The 18916-nt window shown below is 38.6% G+C and overlaps 2 protein-coding genes across 2 annotated transcripts in view; one reads left to right on the forward strand and one right to left on the reverse strand.

Annotated features, from left to right (window-relative positions):
- Positions 1 to 352: 352 nt before the first annotated feature.
- On the reverse strand, positions 353 to 6651 carry LOC106925839 (ras-related C3 botulinum toxin substrate 1-like). The gene is made up of 6 exons (XM_015000366.2): positions 6353 to 6651; positions 5169 to 5240; positions 4931 to 5048; positions 4431 to 4493; positions 3417 to 3576; positions 353 to 2478 (listed from the first exon to the last, which is right to left on the reverse strand). The coding sequence occupies exons 1-6, from the start codon at positions 6385 to 6387 to the stop codon at positions 2345 to 2347; spliced, it is 582 nt and encodes a 193-aa protein (XP_014855852.1). The 5' UTR covers positions 6388 to 6651; the 3' UTR covers positions 353 to 2344.
- An 8963-nt stretch (positions 6652 to 15614) lies between these two features.
- The window catches only part of LOC106925840 (cytohesin-3), a 40344-nt gene continuing 37042 nt past the window's right edge, over positions 15615 to 18916 (forward strand). Inside the window, exon 1 of the mRNA XM_015000367.2 lies at positions 15615 to 16400. Coding sequence (XP_014855853.1) covers positions 16382 to 16400 — 19 coding nt within the window. The 5' untranslated portion in view covers positions 15615 to 16381. The remainder of the gene's footprint in view (positions 16401 to 18916) is intronic.

Consider the following 18916-nt stretch of genomic DNA (forward strand, 5'->3'; position numbering starts at 1 on the left):
TTACAGGAATGATCAGGATTTCCTCTTGATTTACTGCCAACAGTGGCCTGAGAAATCTCTGGAATTCTGACCAGGTGTTGCTGCTGGTAAATGTGAGTAACCAATCTGTTTACTGTGATTCTTAATAAAGAAGTTTCATTGTAGGGAGAACATGCGAGATCAAAATAAATTTTGCTGAATATTTTTCTTTTTAAATTTGACCAAAAAGATGTTTGTTTACCTGTAAATGAACAGTTTACACCATACTGCCAGTACAAGCTGGTGATGCATTTACTAGTATTATTTAATATGGATGTGAAATAAATATTCTTTGGAAGAATTCTGTAATATTTTAACAAAACACAAATCCAAGAGAGCTTTGTAAATGCTTTATTTGTTTAAAAAAAACACAACACTACATAAAGATACTGCTGTACTGAAAACGATTACAAAGTGTCCAGAGTTTATGGCTCTTCAGAGTGAGTACCTGTACTAGTTTAGTTTTTCTCGTATCAGTTGGGCAGCATTAGGCATGGGCCGGTTACAGTTTAGAAAAATTATAGTTTCAAAAACCGCAAAACATGTTCCTATTAAGCCATTCTTCTAATTACAATGGAGTCATTTTTGCTAAGTGATTGTGACCTGAGTTTTCTTTGGTGAAATAGAACACAATATCACTGCCCCCTCCCCAACGTGTTGCTGTGTTGTTGGGTTAGCTGGCAGGAAAAAAGGACCCCAGTTGAGCTGGAACCACAGGTGGCGCTACTGAGCACCTTTATGAAGTCAACGCTGCTTTAAAACAGTTTGGGTCCACAAGCTAGCCAGCAGACAGTCACACTGAGCAGCTTGTTTTTAATCCCACTATTACTGAAGAGCAGCTGGGATTAAACTATAAAAGTTCAGCTTTCAACTGGATTTCTGCTCAAAGTCTGATTAATAATGTTGTGCAACATCTTAGAATAAAACTGCTTTGTTGTCATATGTAATTTTTGTTTGCAACAAAATGGTCATTTGAATCAGTCTGAGAATTTCCAACCAACCTATGTCTAATTTTTATTCAATATTAAATGCCCAAAACTAATGAGCTCCACCCTTCAGATATTACAACACTGACTCACTTCAGTAACTTGGAATAAAGCATGAAAAACTGCAAACCTTCATGACAACATAAATATGTCTGAAATAATAATAAAAAAAGAAATGCAGTGAATGCAATTAAAATACTGTCCTCCAGGAGTTGGACTCCTTATCCTTCTGTCAGTTTTTGCGGGTTAGGGGTGATGTTGCCATGTCCTTCACATGTTGAAATTAGGGGGCACCGATAAACTGTCACACATTTCCTAAATTTTTGAGAAAGTGGCCGATACTCAGATGAAAAACCGATCTTATCTGCCTCCTCAAAAAATCAGCTGATTTTTTTTATATGAATACCTATATATTTAACCACTTTTCAGACAACTGACAAATTGTTATCTGTCAAAACTGGAATTGGCAGTTCAAGCTTTTTAAAGATCGGAGAGAAAATCGGTGTGACCCCAAGTGAGAAAAACAAACATTAAAACAAAAATACGATCAGCAATCTGGGTTTCTGCAACCTCCATCTGAATGAAGTCATGTAAACAAACCAGTCTGTCAAGCACAGCTAGAAAAAAAGTGACATTCAAAAAAAAAAAAAAGTATCTAAAAACATTTTTGCATAAAGTAAAATTCAGTAAAGGCAGCAGGAATCTTGGTGTTCAGGGCAAAGTGAAGCACTGGACCTTCTGTAAAAATCTAGTAATATGACAAATCCACATTCAAGTAGTGTTTCTTCACTGCATATGACAAAAATACATTAATATTTTTCATAAAATTTCCAATTGTATTCTTACCCTCACATCCTCACTTTTCAAAATTTACCATTTACTAATGGATCTGAAAGAGCCAGATGTCAGCAACCACACAAACATCTGGTTCCACTCATTAAAAAAGGGGAAAAAAAGAAGCTTTACTGAGATCTATGAAGATCTTTCAGATGGAAGTGAGACATAATACCGCTTCCAAGAATACGACATGTCAGGGCCATTGGAGATAGAAAATTTCAAGACTCATCTCAGAAATTTTCGAGAAAAAATGTGGACATTTCTGAGTTTCAAAAGTTGATAATGTTGAACTTTTAAAACTCAAACTTTGTTTTTTCCAGAAAATTTCTGAGATTAATCTCAAAATTTCAGAGAGTTTAGCTGAAAATGTACTCCTTTTTCTTTTTTTTTTCCTCCTATGTACAAAAAGCTCTGATCCGGCGTGGTAGAAAAGCTAGTTGTAGGAACCCGTGGTCTGTTTTTCCTTCATCCTGGTCGTGTGTTCTGATCCGGACGGGTCTTCCTTACAGTACGGTGCACTTCCTTCTCCTGGGCTTCTTGGTGGGCTGGGGGCACAGGACCGCCCTGATGGCTTCATCGAACACCGTCTTAAGGCCGCGCTGCGTCAGAGCAGAGCACTCCAGGTACTTCACTGCACCTGGTTTCAAACAGCAACACAATCCAACTATTAGCATATTCCTCATATTGGTAGAGGAAACGGGCGACATTCATAATAATTGCTGGAAAAGCAGCAAGCTGCACAGATCTATAGGCCTGTCGCAGGAATTAATGTTGCTGGATGATAAATTGTGCCAGTAATTATTACGATAAAGGATAATATTATTTTGTGGTCATTTTCAAGTAATATGTTAATAATGGCAGAATAATGCAAAGTTTGCCCTCTCATATATTAATAAACTTCAGTTTGGTAAAGAACATGTAACACTGAACCTGGAAGACATTTTAAATATCCAAAGTAAAACACAGCAGCCAAAACAATAAATAAAACTAAAATAAAAACTTAGATACAAACAAAAGCATAAATAAAATGGATTATGAAGCCTCTAAACAAAAATGCCCTTCAAAAAAATATCATCTTATGGGAATTATTAAGCTCATTTTAATTTATCGTGTGATTAATTGATCAGTTGCTTATTGCAAAATGTTTACAGGATTAAATTAAATTCATTTTGTGTCTCTGAAGTGTGTGTGTGTGTGTGTGTGTATCATCCTGAATAGTTCATGTGTAATGGGGTCAAAGGTGTGGACTTTACAGAGTTTTATTGCATTAGTACTAAGTAAGTTACTTTAGCTGTGCAGCCATCATCACTTAGTGCTTTAATATTTAAAGATGAACAAATGGTCTAGAGCTGAAGCTCTGGAAGCTTCCAATGAGTTAGAGAAATAATAAAAAGGTATTTTAAGCATCCGGCATACTGAGGGGAGCAAATCATCAGTGCAGATAATGCCAAAAGTAATCATGTTACTTATGGGTCATTGATGCAAATCTGAGTCAAAAGTTGAGTAAATACTGGCTCAGTAGTGACAAATATGATAGTAAAAATTGGTCTGGGCATGCATGAAACAAAAACTGACTTATTTCCTTAGCCATGGCCAAGCCCTGTGGATAGATGATGGGAGAGAGTTTCTTCTCCTTCAGCTTTTCAATGGTGTCCTTGTCATCCCTCAGGTCCAACTTGGTGCCCACCAGGATGATTGGCGTCTTGGGGCAGTGGTGTCTGACCTCTGGATACCACTGCAGGACAACACGGGCAATCACTTGCAGAACAGGAAGTATGAGGGTGCTCCATTGTTCGATTAATGCCAAACATGTCTGTACATCATTACCAATATTCTCTTAAAATATTAATTTACCATCTCAAGCTACACTCCATGCTTTGCTTCTCATTGGGGGTGCACCGATAAATTGATTTCCTTAATTTTGCGAGAGTGGCCGATGTTTACAACATTCGTCTATATTCTGCTAATGTCGGAAAAACAGTTTTGCAATTGTGATGTTTCCATTAAATAAGAAATTAAATTAAAATCACACGCGAGTAAGTTGTTTACACGACAAGTCATTAAAAATCACAGCAGTGACCGACGTAAACCAACATATTCATAATTCAGCCACCACTTCCTGTCGTCGTCTTTGTTGTTTTCACCAGTAGTAACATCTGGTTGATGATCACATGACTCATGATGCAGGAAAAAGTTTTTCCATTGCAGTTTTGCGAAACTTATCTATTTCAATAGGGCTGAAAAACCACCTCATCCTTACACAAAGACTTTTTATAGGAAAATGTGGGGGGTTTTCGAAATCCTCAAGTTTTCATCAAGCGGATTTTTTTTCATCATTCCAATTTCCGCAATATTATGTTCAATGGAAACACACTGTCCCCCTTTAAGCTGCTGTGAGAGAGGGCTAACTTAACATCTTTTGAGATATAAAAAGAAATCGATGTCATCCAAAATTGGAATTGGCAGGTCAGTTTTCTTAAAGAAAACTGACCTGCCATCTTCTTATGATCTTCTTAAAGATCAAAGATCTTTAAGAAAACTGCAATCGGCGCAGCCCTAGATCCATAACGCAACCCAAGCTCCTCTTACCTTGGCCCGGACGTTTTCAAAGGAAGCTGGACTGACGAGTGAGAAGCAAATAAGAAAAACGTCCTGAAAAAAAACAAAACAAAAAACAAAGGTAAAAATCAGTGGGTTAAAAACTTGATCTAAAAACGTCACTGAAAGTATTCATACCTTAACATGACAAATCATGTTGTTAATTGAGTTAGAATACATACAATAGAGTAATTATGACATAACAGCACAAATCAGGACTCATTATATTGGTTAAATACAAAGTGACTGTCTCTCTCTGTCTCTTGCACAAAGACCAGATTGTTGTGAAGACAAACGGCGTAAACAAGAGCTGCTTTTTACTCCATGTTACTGTTCTCCAGACTGTATATTATTCACTGTACTTGTCTGAGAGGGAGATTGTTTTGTTTTGTTAAATAACTCCAAGTGAAGACAGTGTTCGCTCTGGCAGCGGCTAGCTAATACAGATCTGTGCAGGACAATGGACAGAGATGAGTTGTGTGTACGCTCACTGTCTGAGGGTAGGACAGCGGCCTCAGCCGGTCGTAGTCCTCCTGTCCTGCTGTGTCCCACAGACCCAGGTTCACTGGTTTCCCGTCCACCATCACATTAGCAGAGTAGTTGTCAAATCTGCGAGGAAAGAGCTGAAAATGAGCTTTCAAGCACATTCCCGCTGACCAGAAGTTTACTCTAACACATTTTAGGTCCATCACATTAAGAATGACCAGAGCAGAGGAGCGTGGGACTTACACCGTGGGGATGTATTCTCCTGGGAAGGCGTTGGTGGTGTAGCTGATGAGGAGACATGTTTTACCCACAGCCCTGAGGAGGCAGAGAGAGAGAGAGAGAGAGAGAGAGAGAGAGAAAGAGAGAGAGAGAGAGCTACAGTAAGAACAGTGGATTTCATAAGCAGTGAAAAGTATTTCTAATTCTACCTCCAATGTTCACCACCCTGTTATCACAAAGTGAGGAAATATATTTCCAGAGAATCAGCAGGTCACATCAGAAGTCAGAGACTAGGAATTGGGAAACACAACTTGGATTGGTCCTCCAGGTTAGGACTGGAACGGACCATTATTTTTAATGATGATTCTGAAGATCAATCAGATTAAACACAAATGGCGCACTCTGCTGAGTTTTCATTTAACCTCCTAAACCTTTTTTTTTTTTTTTACACAATATGAAAAAAGAATTGTATCATAAATGCAAAACGTACAGGTATTTTTTTTTTTGGTCGTTTTGGCTTATTGCTCTCAGGACCCAAACCTACCTATATTATTTAAAATTATTTTATTTTGGCATTATTCTAACATCTCTCCGTTTTGTTATTGCTGTGGTTATTAGTGCAATTTATTTTTTAGAGTGAAATGCATTTAAAGTAATAAATATGACTTTCTGCCCATTATCGGACACCTATTCTTACCGCTAAACAGAACAATGTTCAAAAACTCATGAATGGCAATATGTAAAAACTAAATATATTGGCAATATAAATTGTCTCAGAATTTCAGCTTAAGAAAAGATTAGATGCTTTTAACCTACAAACGTGATATTGGATTAAGTTCCTTTCATACTCCGTCAGGTGCCACGAATTTGACATTCAGCTTTTATTTTTTAAAATGTTACTAGTCGCCCACTTTTACTTAATAAAGTGGATGCAACTCAAACGTTAGGAGTATATACAGTTCAAATATATTGACTTAAAAGGTATAAAGTAGCATGCTGCATCTGATTGAGGCTAAATCTGTGACCCAGCTGGAGGGACAGCAGCCACCACAGCAGCTGTCAATCTATCTGGGACTGTTAGCCGCTAGCCAACTGTTGCTAACTGGGTCAAACCAAAAACCACAATTTTTAAACTTTAATTCTACAACGTATGATTCAAACTCTAACATTTGAGGTTAGAATAAGAATAGAGATGTAAATTAACTCACCCGTCTCCCACCACCACACACTTAATGGCCTGCATTGATCCCAGTTAGCTGGTCAAGCTAACAGCAGCTAAACTAAAGCAGTCTGCTTGTGCTGCCTAAAAGTGCAGCGAAAAGAGAGATAATAACTCCGAAGTGATTTATAAAAATTCTACATAGAACGAACTATCTGACTGTCTGTGTCTGGTCAGGAGCAACACCCCAGTGAAACTTCAGATATGTTAAACACACAGACAACACCCAGAAGAAAAAAAATCGAAGCAAGATTGAAGGAAAAATACGCCCACGGTTTGATTTGGAAACTGTAGATCCCTGGAAGTCTCATCCGGTCCGAGCCGAATAATGGTCAAAGCCCGCCCTCTAGTGGTTATTACTTTGTGTGACACACAGCGATTGTCAGTTCTCAGAACATTGGCATTGTTTTCCTTTCTCCTCAAAACCAAAATAGAATACCTAAGTATGGCAACCCAAAAAATATACAGTTGAAATTCTTAAATGATAAGCAAACAAACAAGCGAACAAAAGGGCAAACAAACAAAGATAAACATATATAAATACACACTTTTAATCCTCTTAATGGTTTAACGTGACAATACAATGGAGTCTTATGTTACTTGTAAATGTTTACTAACAAAAAACTTGAAGTTTTATTAACTTATAATGAACAAGCATGTTTAAGATGTTAATATGCAGTGAATGTGTTTGTCCAATTTCTGTTTGGAATTAAAATATTGTTTGCTGTTGGTCTTTAATTCTCAAACATATAACTAAGATTTCAACTTGGATTGAAAAATGATGCACCACCAAAATGAAGCTGAGACTTACTGTCCAAATTTCAAGATTCTCATTAAATTTCATTGATTTATTTGTTAATTTCATTAACTTTTTTATACACATAATTCACCTCAAGATAACATATAATCGGGGATACATGTTCTCTAAGTAGAATTCATATTTTGCATTTTGTTTTACTGACTATTGTAAAAGTTCATCAGTACTTGAATACAAAAATGCAATTTAACATTTAAACACCAGAGGGTAATGTAGTCCTTTTCTATCGAAGACTAGAAAATGATGCATTTTTTGCTCTCGGGTTAGTAACATAAACTGTAAACATTTATCTGCGCTTCTTTCTGTAACTTTTCAAGCTCTGGTTCTGTTTAATGCTGCTCTGTAGCGTCATCAATTATTCTCTGACTCCATGATAATCTTTTTGCACACGCGTCCTCAGTGTCACGTGCAGATTGAGTTTTGTCCCGCTACAAAAAGCACATTAAGAGGACAAACCCCAACATTAGAGAGAGATGAATGAAGGATAAGTAGAAGCCTCACCATGCATCTCAGCAGGAAGGCTAAGGATGCCACACTGAGAAACAGTGAAACAGGAAGAAATGTCTTAGCATAAACATAAACACTAGAATATGAACACGGGCTGCATCTAAATGGCGTGGTATAAAAAATGGTTCAGATGTTAAATTAAAAAAATCTAATATTTTCATCTCTGTTAGGATTTTTTTCCTCTTTTTTCTTTCTTTTTTTTACGTTACATCCACGAAGTTTATTTTATTGGGATTTATAAAATAGACCAACACAAAATAGTGTAAATCATAGGAGAATGATACAGAGTTAACAATGTTCATTTTGCTTTTTTAAATTTTTTTTCTATAAAATCAAATAAGTGTGAGAAATCCTTTAATCTCCTATGGCAACCATGTGCAAACCTCCTTGGAGGATCTAGCAATACCTTAGAGACGCTCCTTGAAGCCAAGCAAAGCTAGTTCAGGGACAGACCTAATAAATACATTAAGTTTGTGTTTCCACTCTACAAACCCGGCCTTCCATAGCCTGATTTAAACAAGATGCATAAGTCATGTAAAGATCATCTTAACAACCTGCTGCTGCTGCAGGTAATTTATTTAGTGAGAGTTTGGTGTCTCTGCTGTCACTCGCAGTCCATCCTCATCTTCCTTCAAACAGCAGCTCACAGAGGCTTCTTGGTGGCTCATTACATTCGATCATTAGTTCCATAATAAGCACTGGGGTTTAATGACCCTCGCCATGGCGCTCCCATTTGCACAAGAGTCAGACTGACAGGCTGCAGGCAATCATCAGTAAAGTGCCTGAATGTGCTTTGTAATGGTAACACAACAGGGAAGGTGGTGCAGAGCTGCAATCCTATCATTTAGGGAGAAAGTCAACATTTTTAATGGATTAACAGCTAAATGAGCTCATGATGGCAGCAGATGGCTGCAGCGGACCTTTGTGTTGCTGTTCTCTGTCTATCAGTGCAGGCTTACGGTCTGGAAAAGATATTTAAAAACAGGATCTGGTTTCAGCTGCTCTAACTTGAGGTGTCACAGCTTTAAATGATGCAGAAGCTTCCGACACGGATAAGTCAGGTTAATGGAAACATGCACAATAAATGGCTCACAAAAGACACTTTTCTCAAAATCTGCTCTGTAGATACGTGTGCCATATTTACGACGGCGTAGACAGAAAACAATAGTAGTACATTTCCACCAAGAAACTCAGAAATTTCAAGATTGATCTAAAAAAAATTCTAGAACAAAAATAAGGATATTTCTGCAAAAGACGATTAGGGCCACTGAAAAAAAGAGAAGTCTGACTTTTTTCTCAGAATTCTGAGATTAAAGTCAGACTTTTTTTTTTTTTCTCATTGGCCCTGTTCCGTACATTTCTGAGCTTTGAAAGTCAAAGATTTGCTAGAAGGGTTCCAGAATTCCAGAAATTTTGAGATTAACCTCAGAAATTTTCTAGGGAAAAGTTTTTCAAAAGTGGAAAATGTTCAACTTTACAAACTCAGAAGTTTCCACGTTTGTTTCTGGGCAATTTCTGAGACTAATCTAAATATTTCTGAGTTCTTTTGGTGGAAATGTGCTCCTCCATTTTCCCTCTACCTAATATTCCGTCAAACCTTGTCACAACTCTTAGCCTCATATTTACCTGTGAATAACTGAATTCCTTGAAAGCAGCTTAGTGTTGAATTGAACTCCCTCACAGTCTCTGAAAGTGTTGAAGTGCCTCCAGCTGCTTCCTGTGCGCTTCCTCAAACATCTCATTGTGACAGCAGAATTTAGTTCAGGTTCGCTTTCTGTGCAGCAGTTTGTTTATTAGCCGGTGGCAGCAGATGGGTCGTTGCTGCTGCTGCTCTGCTGAAGCCGCTCTGCCTCTGTGTGCTCTGCCACCTGATGGGCAGCCCTACTGACTGAAGGGCTTCAGTCAGTAGATCAAAGGAGACTTCCAGGCTGCGACTCCTGCACCGCACACCCATCTATTCACACCGCGATCTCCTCTGATGAGTTATTGTCACAGTGGGATGGAATCAGATTGAGCGAGTCAAACGTTGATGCAGTTCCCGGGTCAAAAATGTAGCTTCCTTTCTCTGCATGTGTGCATTCTTTTCTCTTTTTTTTCTTCCATTCTCTCCTTACCAGTGCTGCCTGCTTCCCTCACTGGAGCACAGTGAGGCAGGAAGTGTGTCACATTGCCCCATGCGTTTGTTTGTAATACCTTGCGGGGACCATTTTCCTGACACATACTACGTTATGGGGACCAACTGTTCCTTGTGGTCCCCACAGGAGGAAACGCTGTTTTTGGGTCAGGGGTTAGACTAAGGTGTGAATTGAGATTTGGTTAGGATTAGGGTTAGGTATGTAATGGAGAGGGTTAGGGTTAGGATTAGGGAAAGGTTTAGGCTGTAGAAATGAATGGAAATCAATGAAAAGTCCCCACAAAGATAGCCAAGCAAACGGCTTGGTGTGTGTGTGTGTGTGTGTGTGTGTGTGTGTGTGTGTGTGTGTGTGTGTGTGTATGTGTGTGTGTGTGTGTGTGTGTGTGTGTGTGTGTGTGTGTGTGGGTGTGTGCATGCGTGTGCGTATGTGTGTGGTCTTTCAGATGCTTGTCATCTTCACACACAAATAACCATCTACAGTCCAGATGTGACTGATGTAGAAACCTGCTGTCATGTCATGTCACTGGCTGGTCCAGAATACTTCAGTCTCACTTGAACTTAAACTTCCAAAATTGTTACTTAATGTCATAGAGATACAGATTTCATACAGCTTTTTAAACATTTTTTGTGACATTAAAGCATCCACGTATTACACTGGAATCTAATGAGCTACTCTAACACAATATTTAGCTCCTTCCCAGAGCAATGTTGGTAAAAAAAAACATTGTAGAAGGGTTAACAGAGGAGTGATGCTGTGATGACTTCTTGAAGGTGGAGATTCAGAAAGAACAGAAGTATTTTAAAGAGACTGTGGAGGAAAAGTTTCCACTGAATATGTCATTGGTAGTAGTTTCAAAATTGACAAGTGAAAATAGAAAGTGACAGGATTTTCTTTGACCACCTCAGTCAGTCAGTCAGTCAGTCAGTCAGTCAGTCAGTCCAAGTTCCAAGTTTATTTGCATTCCACATTTCAGCAACTGCCAAAATGACGGACAGAGACAAAGTCATAAACTTACAGCCAGACCTCCAGTAGAATAGTGCAGATCCAGTTATGTTCAGACAAAGTGGCAACTGTTTTTTTTGTCTTAATAAAAGGTGGACAGTTTCCTAACTTCTTGAGTATTTTCCCCAGTTGATTTGGTCTAGAAAATCTTTTAGTCTGTTCCTGGCAACATAAACTATTCTATTTAGTTCAATAGAATAAATGTGCTCTAGTGTTGCTGGATGTTTACAGACCTATTTTGCTATAAAATTAAAATGAACAGTAAACACGGCCACTGAAAAAAAAAAACTACTTTGTGCCTAATCCTAATAGTGAAATTCTCAGGCTACACTTTGGACGCTCCGTTCTGTGTTGTTTTGTTCCATTACGTAAAATCACTGTAAAAGATATTAAAACAGGTGGCATAAATATGAAACAGTAACATTTTTATAAATCCCCAGTGTGATCTGGAGCTGTATAAAAGCTTCTGACTGTGTGGAAATGTATTTCTCAGCCTCATTATAACCGCATGGGTCACAAAGCAGACCGCTAGCTTACATAATGACAGAGCATGACTGCAGCCAACAGAGGCTTGTCTCTGTGCTGAGTGGAACAAGAAGGTCGCAGCAGTTTGTATGACTGGAAACAGACCTGATGAGACAGAAAGCAGAAGACATGTCCTGCTCAGCTGCAGAGACACGCTGGAAAACATCCCGCTTCCAGCTAAACCTGGAGCGTCTCCATGGAAATCGGGTTTCTCCCCCCTAAAGCTCATCTCATAAGAGCGGGTCAAAGGTTATTCGTGGGAAGGCCGACTCTTGTAAAAATTCAGTTTCAAATTGACACAAATTCTTGAAATGATGTTTGAATTGAGAAAAAAAACTGTCAATATTAGCACTGTTCTGAGTGATTTTTGGTGGGTGGTAGGAGGGGGGATTGCTGCTGAAATGAAGTATCCCTTTGTTTTTTATTCATATTAGTGTTTGGTATTTTCTGCCAATTTTATAATTGTCTTATTACTTTTTGCCAAGCTTAACTTTATTTTCTGTTTAACCTTTTATCCACCTGTGATGGTGTGATTATTATGAAGCACTTGGGTCAGTTCAGGTTGTTGTAAACGTGCTGCAGAAATAAACTTTGACTTGACTTGAGATGGGCACTTACAACTTTTTATTTGAGTCCAAAACTAAAGGGTGTTGTTTGTTTTTCTTTTCTTTTCTCTGGAATCCACCACTTCTGTTCCAGTCAGCTGAGAGCTGGGAATACGCCTCCACTCACATAGTTAACACATGATGATTCCCAAACTGTTCAGCCACAAACCCTACCTTTCGGCAGAGATGCAGCTAAAAACAGCAGTTGAGGGCGATGATAACGAGGATGAGATTGTTGTCTTCCCTCTGTTTCTCTTTCAGGATTCACTCAGAGTGAGCCGTGGGTTCTGCCTGAAAGTGGGCCCCTGGGGGCCAGTGCGGGGGAGGGGGGATTCACCAGAACATGTTGCGATTCTGTGGAGGCAGTGTTTGTTTATGCCTGCAGCTTCTGTGAGGAAAGGAACATTACATTTATTTTATGCTTCAAAGGAAAACAAATGAATATTTAATCTGATTCTAAGAGAATTTTTGAGATGACTAGAGTTTATTAAAGTGTTATGTGTTTTCCAGGCACACGGGGGCATTTTTAACTATGTTAACTTCATTCACATTCTCACCTGGATTTAGGCCTGGACTTTGACTGGGCCATTCATGAGCAGGCTTTTGTCCCTGCTAAAGGAAAGTATCCACATTGCATCATCATGGATGGATCGCTAACAGTGGCTTTATTTTAGCCAGAAGTCCACAACAAATAGTCTCAGCAGTTCCAGAGCTCTGGATCTCTGCGCAACTTCTTAAGTTTGTTTCTAATAGGAAACGAGCAACATGAAAGGATTGTAAAATGTATGTTTTTATTTACATTTTATTAAAAATGGCATGTTTTATAATTTCTTTTTATTGAGCTATTGATGCTTTTCTCAGTAATCAACGGTAAAAATCTTTATTTCCCTTATAGCAGTCAAGAGTTGTAGAGTCTCATAACTGACCGACTCTCTGTATGTCTCCACTGGTACTTTGAGGGTTTAACTTTGGTGATGAGCTCTGAGCCTGTGAGGACGGAAGGCCTCCTTACCATCACCCTAATCTTTCATTTCCGTCATGGATTCGCTGTTTCAAGCCGGGGCTGACGGAGCCACTCCAAGACACTGATATTACAATAACACGGTCAGGAGAATCATTTTGGAAAGATTACTTTCAGCCTAAATCTGCTGGTGGGATGTTCAGAGGGTTTTATTCTTTTTTTTCCCCCCCAACACTAAAAGACGGCTATACCGAGTCACCATTAACCTCCAGCTGCCACTTCCAGACTCTGAGGATTTGTTCAAATCCTCCTGGACCTTCAGAACGGTGAGAATCTATCCGCAACATATTTCATCATCATCCATCATTCCATTCTTCAAACAATAACACTCAGCTCTCCTCCTCCCCCTCGGATCCCAGAGGATCCATTCACCTGCATGCTCTCAATAGACCTTTCAAACCTTAAAGCTGCAGTAACGTTTATTAAAATATTTTTTATGTATGTGTTGAAGCTGTCGCTATGTCATCACAGTATAAGACAGATAATCTGTGAAACAATCCAGCTCAGCTGCCTTCTTCCAGTGCTAACTGGAAACAACCAATCAGAGCCAGGGGAAGGTCTTAGCGCCATCAATCATGTCCGTGTGCGCGCTTTGTTTTTTCACAGATTATCTGTTTCATATTATACAGCCACGACATGGTCACTGTTTTAACAAGTATGTAAAAAGCAGATAAAATAAATTAATTAAAGTTACAAACTGCAGCTTTAATGTTATTTAATAGTTTTCAGCTGTAGAGTCTCATCCTGACCAAAGTGACACCAAAGTGGAACCTTGGCTCAGTTTATCGGATAACAGTTGTGATTATCACCTCAGAAACTTCATCTTTTGTCTGAAGTCACACAAACTATGAAGACAACAGCTTCTTCTGCTTCCATCATGTAAAAACGTATTCCATAGCATCATCTCACATTGCAAATAAATATGGATTTACATTTCTTAGTAAGTTATATTTTTATATATATCATTTGTGCCAAACTTATTGGCACTCTTAGCAATTCCTCTATAGTCAATTTTTTTATTTTTATGTTTTGCCAAAATCACTTTCGGCAAAAAAAATGACCCAGACTGTTATTTTTGGAAGGTGTCAAAATATATTTGGCTACTACATGTGGCACCCTCTAAGTTTATTTTTCTTCCCTATACAAAACAGAAATAAACGTGTAAAACGAAGGTAAAAATAACCATTACTACTGACAAAAGTTTTAGAAGGTTGCCGAGGAGCTTTTGTTTAGTTAAACATCTTCGCACTGAGAGGGCGAAGGAAAACAGGCCCATTTCATCACTTCCTGTCCTTTAACTTTCGTCCATTGTGCCCCTGGAGTGCTGCACAATGTGTCCCCGGCACAACTCCCTTCCTGAGCTGGGGACCGTATGTTGAGCTGAGCCCAGCCCAAACCTTCGTGTTCCTCTCCTCTAATATGACAGCTGGCCGGCGTAGCTGGAATCTCTGTTGGAAAATCCTCAGTGAGTGAGCTCATACAGGGAGGGAAAGGGCAGGAAGTGGAATTTCCTTGCCAGGACTGACCTCAAAAGATGCTGTAATACCTGCATCACCAAAACCCAGGGAGCGCCGAAAGTAACAGGATCAGGACCTTTGTCCTAAGGAACGTCTTTCAAGTAATTAATGGAAATGTGTATTTAAAAATATATAACAAATATCCCTAAACAAAACAGTAAATTAAGTAGAGCTGAAACGATTAGTCAGATTCATCATGTTTAACTGATTATTGAAATAATCGTCAACTAATTTAGTAATCAATTAATCATTAGGTGGAGTATACAGATACATAAAAACACCATTTGCTGAAAAAAACAACATTTTCAGAGCAATAAGGCAAAACTTTCCAAAAACAGTTTTGTCTTAAATACAGTTTGTATTTAAGATTAAAAAAAAAATCTTTGTCAAAACTCCTCAAGTGGTAGGGTTAGCTTCATCCAGTTCAAATTTGCTAAAGGAATAAAATGTTTATTTTCTCATTTAAAATGGAATAAAAATATTTGATTATTTGTATATTTTAATGTATTTGTATTGTTATATAAAAAGTTTTGAGAGGATAAATAAAAAATCAGTAGAATGTCCCATTTTTTTCAGCCAATTAATCTATTAACTATCAGAAAAATCGATTCATCGATTACTTAAAACATTGTTATTTGAAGACCTGAAATGAAGCAATACAAGACAACTAAGTGTGATGTGGAAGACATGGATTAACTTCTGAAAGATGAAATTATTACTCAACTACTGACTGATGATTTATATTGTCATGTTGTCTATAAACACAAAGAGTGAGAGAATAATACCAGCAGTAGAGTTACAGTAAAGCCTCTGGTGGGGCTTTTTTTCCCTGTCTTTCTTTCATTGTTTTTGGTAAACACTCATCATCATGGTCACTAGTAAAAACAAAAACAACTCCTCCACTATCCTCATCATTTTCACCTCAATGTCACCACTTCTACTTAAAACTAGACTTCAAGTGTTTCATGAAGCAACCATTGAATTCTCCGGTTTCCTCTCCAGATATCTCTGCCCACTTTATCTGGATTTTATGATTTAGACCAAATGAGCCTTTGTTTTTTTTTCCCATCTCAGTGTTTTTTCTCAAAACAACAGATTTGTTTATCAAAAATAATGAATGACCTTTAAAACCCTTCTGGTATAGTTATTTGACATTCCCTTTAATATATTGTACAAATCAATTTAAGTATATTTTACTTAGATTATATATATATTGGATATATTATTTTATATTTCAGATATCTTAAATTAACATACTGAATAGTACGTCATAGAAATACGTAGCATGTGAAATAAAAAAAAACAATGAAAAAAAAGTATTATGCTTCAAATAGTGGTGTCACAGTCCAGTTGTAGAAAAAAAAAATAATTTAAACGACTATAAAAGTCCAGACAGGAAATCAAAACCCACGTAGAAGAGCGGCTGTGTGCGCGCGCACACATGCGTATGAGTATGAGGTTGTTAATGGCGGTGGGCGGAGCTTAGTGACGCCGCCCTAATTGCAATGTGTGTGTGGCCGTGAATACAGGCGGAGCAGATAGAGGATGGAGCAGAGGGACCGACGAGCAGCCGCCTCAGATCTCATGCCCAAAACATCACCTTCCGCGCGAGAGGATTCGCCTTCTCTCCACGCGCAGAGTTTGGATTCCGCTCGCGTTCATTCGCGTCCTCGCTTCGTCGCTGACAGCAGCCGCGCGTCGGTCCGCTTCTGCCGTGAACACAGCACCGGTTCTGGCTTTTATGTCCCGGTGAAATTCTACTGAAAACGGAGAGGGGAAAAAAAAAACAACTAAAAAAACAACAACAACCAAAAATAAACCCAGTGTGATACATTTCACGCGAGGTTTCACACATTCAGCTGGACTGCAAAGTCGCTCCTCCAATCGAAATGGATGAAGACAATCATGGTAAGCCTGGTCTCACTGGTTTCCATGGGATGGATGATGAATGGATGTGTGAGTCAGTCAGGGCACATATCAGGTGCTTTTTTAGGTTGTACACTGAGAAAACGGAATGAATTGTCGTGTAATCCCACTTAGAAGGCAAAACAAAGAGTCTAACAGCTTCATTAAAGCCCATTATCACTGCTGCTGTTTTAGAAACGTCAAAGTAATGAAGAGAAGTGGGGGGTGAAAATCCGTGTTTGTTCCCTTTCCATCAGTCTGACGTCTTACAGCTGGACTTTGATGTGTCGCTCATGCTCACTATCATCTGGCGCCATTTGAAGCCTGCAAACTGGTGGGGATGATAAACTGAATGATTGGCAACCCTGCAATAGCTAGTGTCATGTACAAGTACAACCTCTGTCAACTTTTTCACATTTTGTCGTGGTGCAATCACAAATGTCAGTGTAGAAATGCTTGGCAGTAGTAGTAGTTGGTCACAGACACTAGTACACAGTAAAAACTACCATCCTCAACCCACCATCCCCATGGTGATTTTTGGAAGCATCATGCTGTGTCACCAAAACCACTTGTGGTACTTGAATTACTTCTTAAGAGATGTACTATTTATTTTTTGTAAAGGATTTAATGCAATACAAATTTTAAAAGATGCAAATAAACAGATTTTTGCTGCAGCTTTCTATGTGAAAGTTTTACATTTAAGCGGCCATATTGGAGGTCGGGATTGCTAATAGATGTCCAACTTCCTTACTTAGAATTCTAATTTTGAAAGGTTTTTGATTGATTTTCAAATGACTAACTTGGAGGTTTGAACATCTGAGTAAAAACTGCTATGTAGATGAAATGGAGTCAGATTGTAAAGAGTGTCTGATGGGAGACATTCGAGAGCGTAGAAACTTGTACGATACATCAATGAGGAAATATAAGGACATTCAGAGAACAAAAAATACATGGGAAGAGATAGCTCAGATGACGCACTATGGAATTGTGGGAATGCAGAAATTTGTCACAAGAAAAATTGTGACAAATTCCTCGTACCAAAGTCGAGCATTTGGTACGCTCGACTTTGAAATTTCAACTGTTCGGAAAGTGTGTGTGGAGTCCGCGCAGCTAATGCAATATGCTCTGTATGCTGGAGTATGTGGGTATTTTTATTCTGACAAATTCAAGAAGAAAACCTTTGTGTGTCAATACAGTAAAGGAGATATGCTCAAAATTGTATTTCATTGTGCTTAATCCATACTGGCTATTTTTGAGAAATCGTTTTAGGTTACTGTTATTTTATTGAGACAAATCGATTTAAATTCATGTAATAACTGATGCATTTTGTGTTGTTACTTATAATTATTAAAGATACAGCTGAATTAACTAGAATCCCTATTGGAAATTCGGCTTGAACAATAAATCAATAACAATATATCAGTAACACAATAGACATGTGATCAATATCAATAAATAATACATCTGATAGAATGTTCAATAATTTAACTGAGCTCCGGTCCAGAACTGCACTGCATTCTGGGGGATGTAGGCAGAGGTAAGGCTTTAGCTGCTGAACCTCTCACAGCGAGCTAAGCTAGCTGAATGGCATCAACTAACTCACTCACTGTTTGGTTGTCTAGCAACAACCTGTTGAGTAATTTGCATTTTTAGGTTTCACCATTGTGCCTCATTAGTGTTTAAAAATAAAAAGCAGTGTGGAGCTGAAACTGTAGATGAAAGAGGAAAGATCACACCACCAGTTTGGCAGTATTTCAGATATCTAAAACCAAAAGACTGATTCATAATTATCGACATTGACTGATATGAAACACCTGTATCATGACATGTTTTTCTGCCGTATCATCTGGTCATATTTTGGGTTTTACAAAAATCGGTACTTGGAAATCGGATCAGTGCATATTTGAGTAAAATCTTTAAACTCGTTAAAGTTCAAAGATTCAAACCTGACTCTGAGCATCACCGATCGTGACTTTGACATATGGTGTGATGCAGACTGCAGCTCAGCGCCAGTTATCGTTCCATCACTGTGAAGCGCTCTCTGACACATGCAACATGTTTCTGGGCTGATAATCCGAACCACCTTGTGGGGCTGAAGGCCGCGGAGGAAGCGTGGTGTAAACAAACGGCTGTAGTCTGATAACAACGCGACAGTTAAACTGAGAGACCAGCAGAGTCAGGAGGGACGCTCACGCCACCTTCCTATGAGCTCACCTGCATGATGGAAATTCATCTGATTCAAGCAACGCATCTCTGTTTTTTTGGTTATAATATTCACAATCCAACGAAGCAAGAGTTGCATCAAGAGTGACATCTCAGTGAGTTTGGGTGATAAGCAGTCGAAATCAAATGAGCATAAAGTTTGTTCTTATCGATCTGGGTCATGTGACAGGAAGTGAGAGAGAACAGAGGCATGCTGTCCATGTAGAGGCAATCATTAACACAGCTAACTGTGAGTTCTGTAGTGTCTACACACACACACACACACTGTCACACCTCACTTAACATCGTTCACAAGC

The sequence above is a fragment of the Poecilia mexicana genome, unplaced genomic scaffold, assembly GCF_051168715.1.
Source record: "Poecilia mexicana isolate PSO_F unplaced genomic scaffold, ASM5116871v1 scaffold_19, whole genome shotgun sequence".
NCBI classification, from domain to species: Eukaryota; Metazoa; Chordata; class Actinopteri; order Cyprinodontiformes; family Poeciliidae; genus Poecilia; species Poecilia mexicana.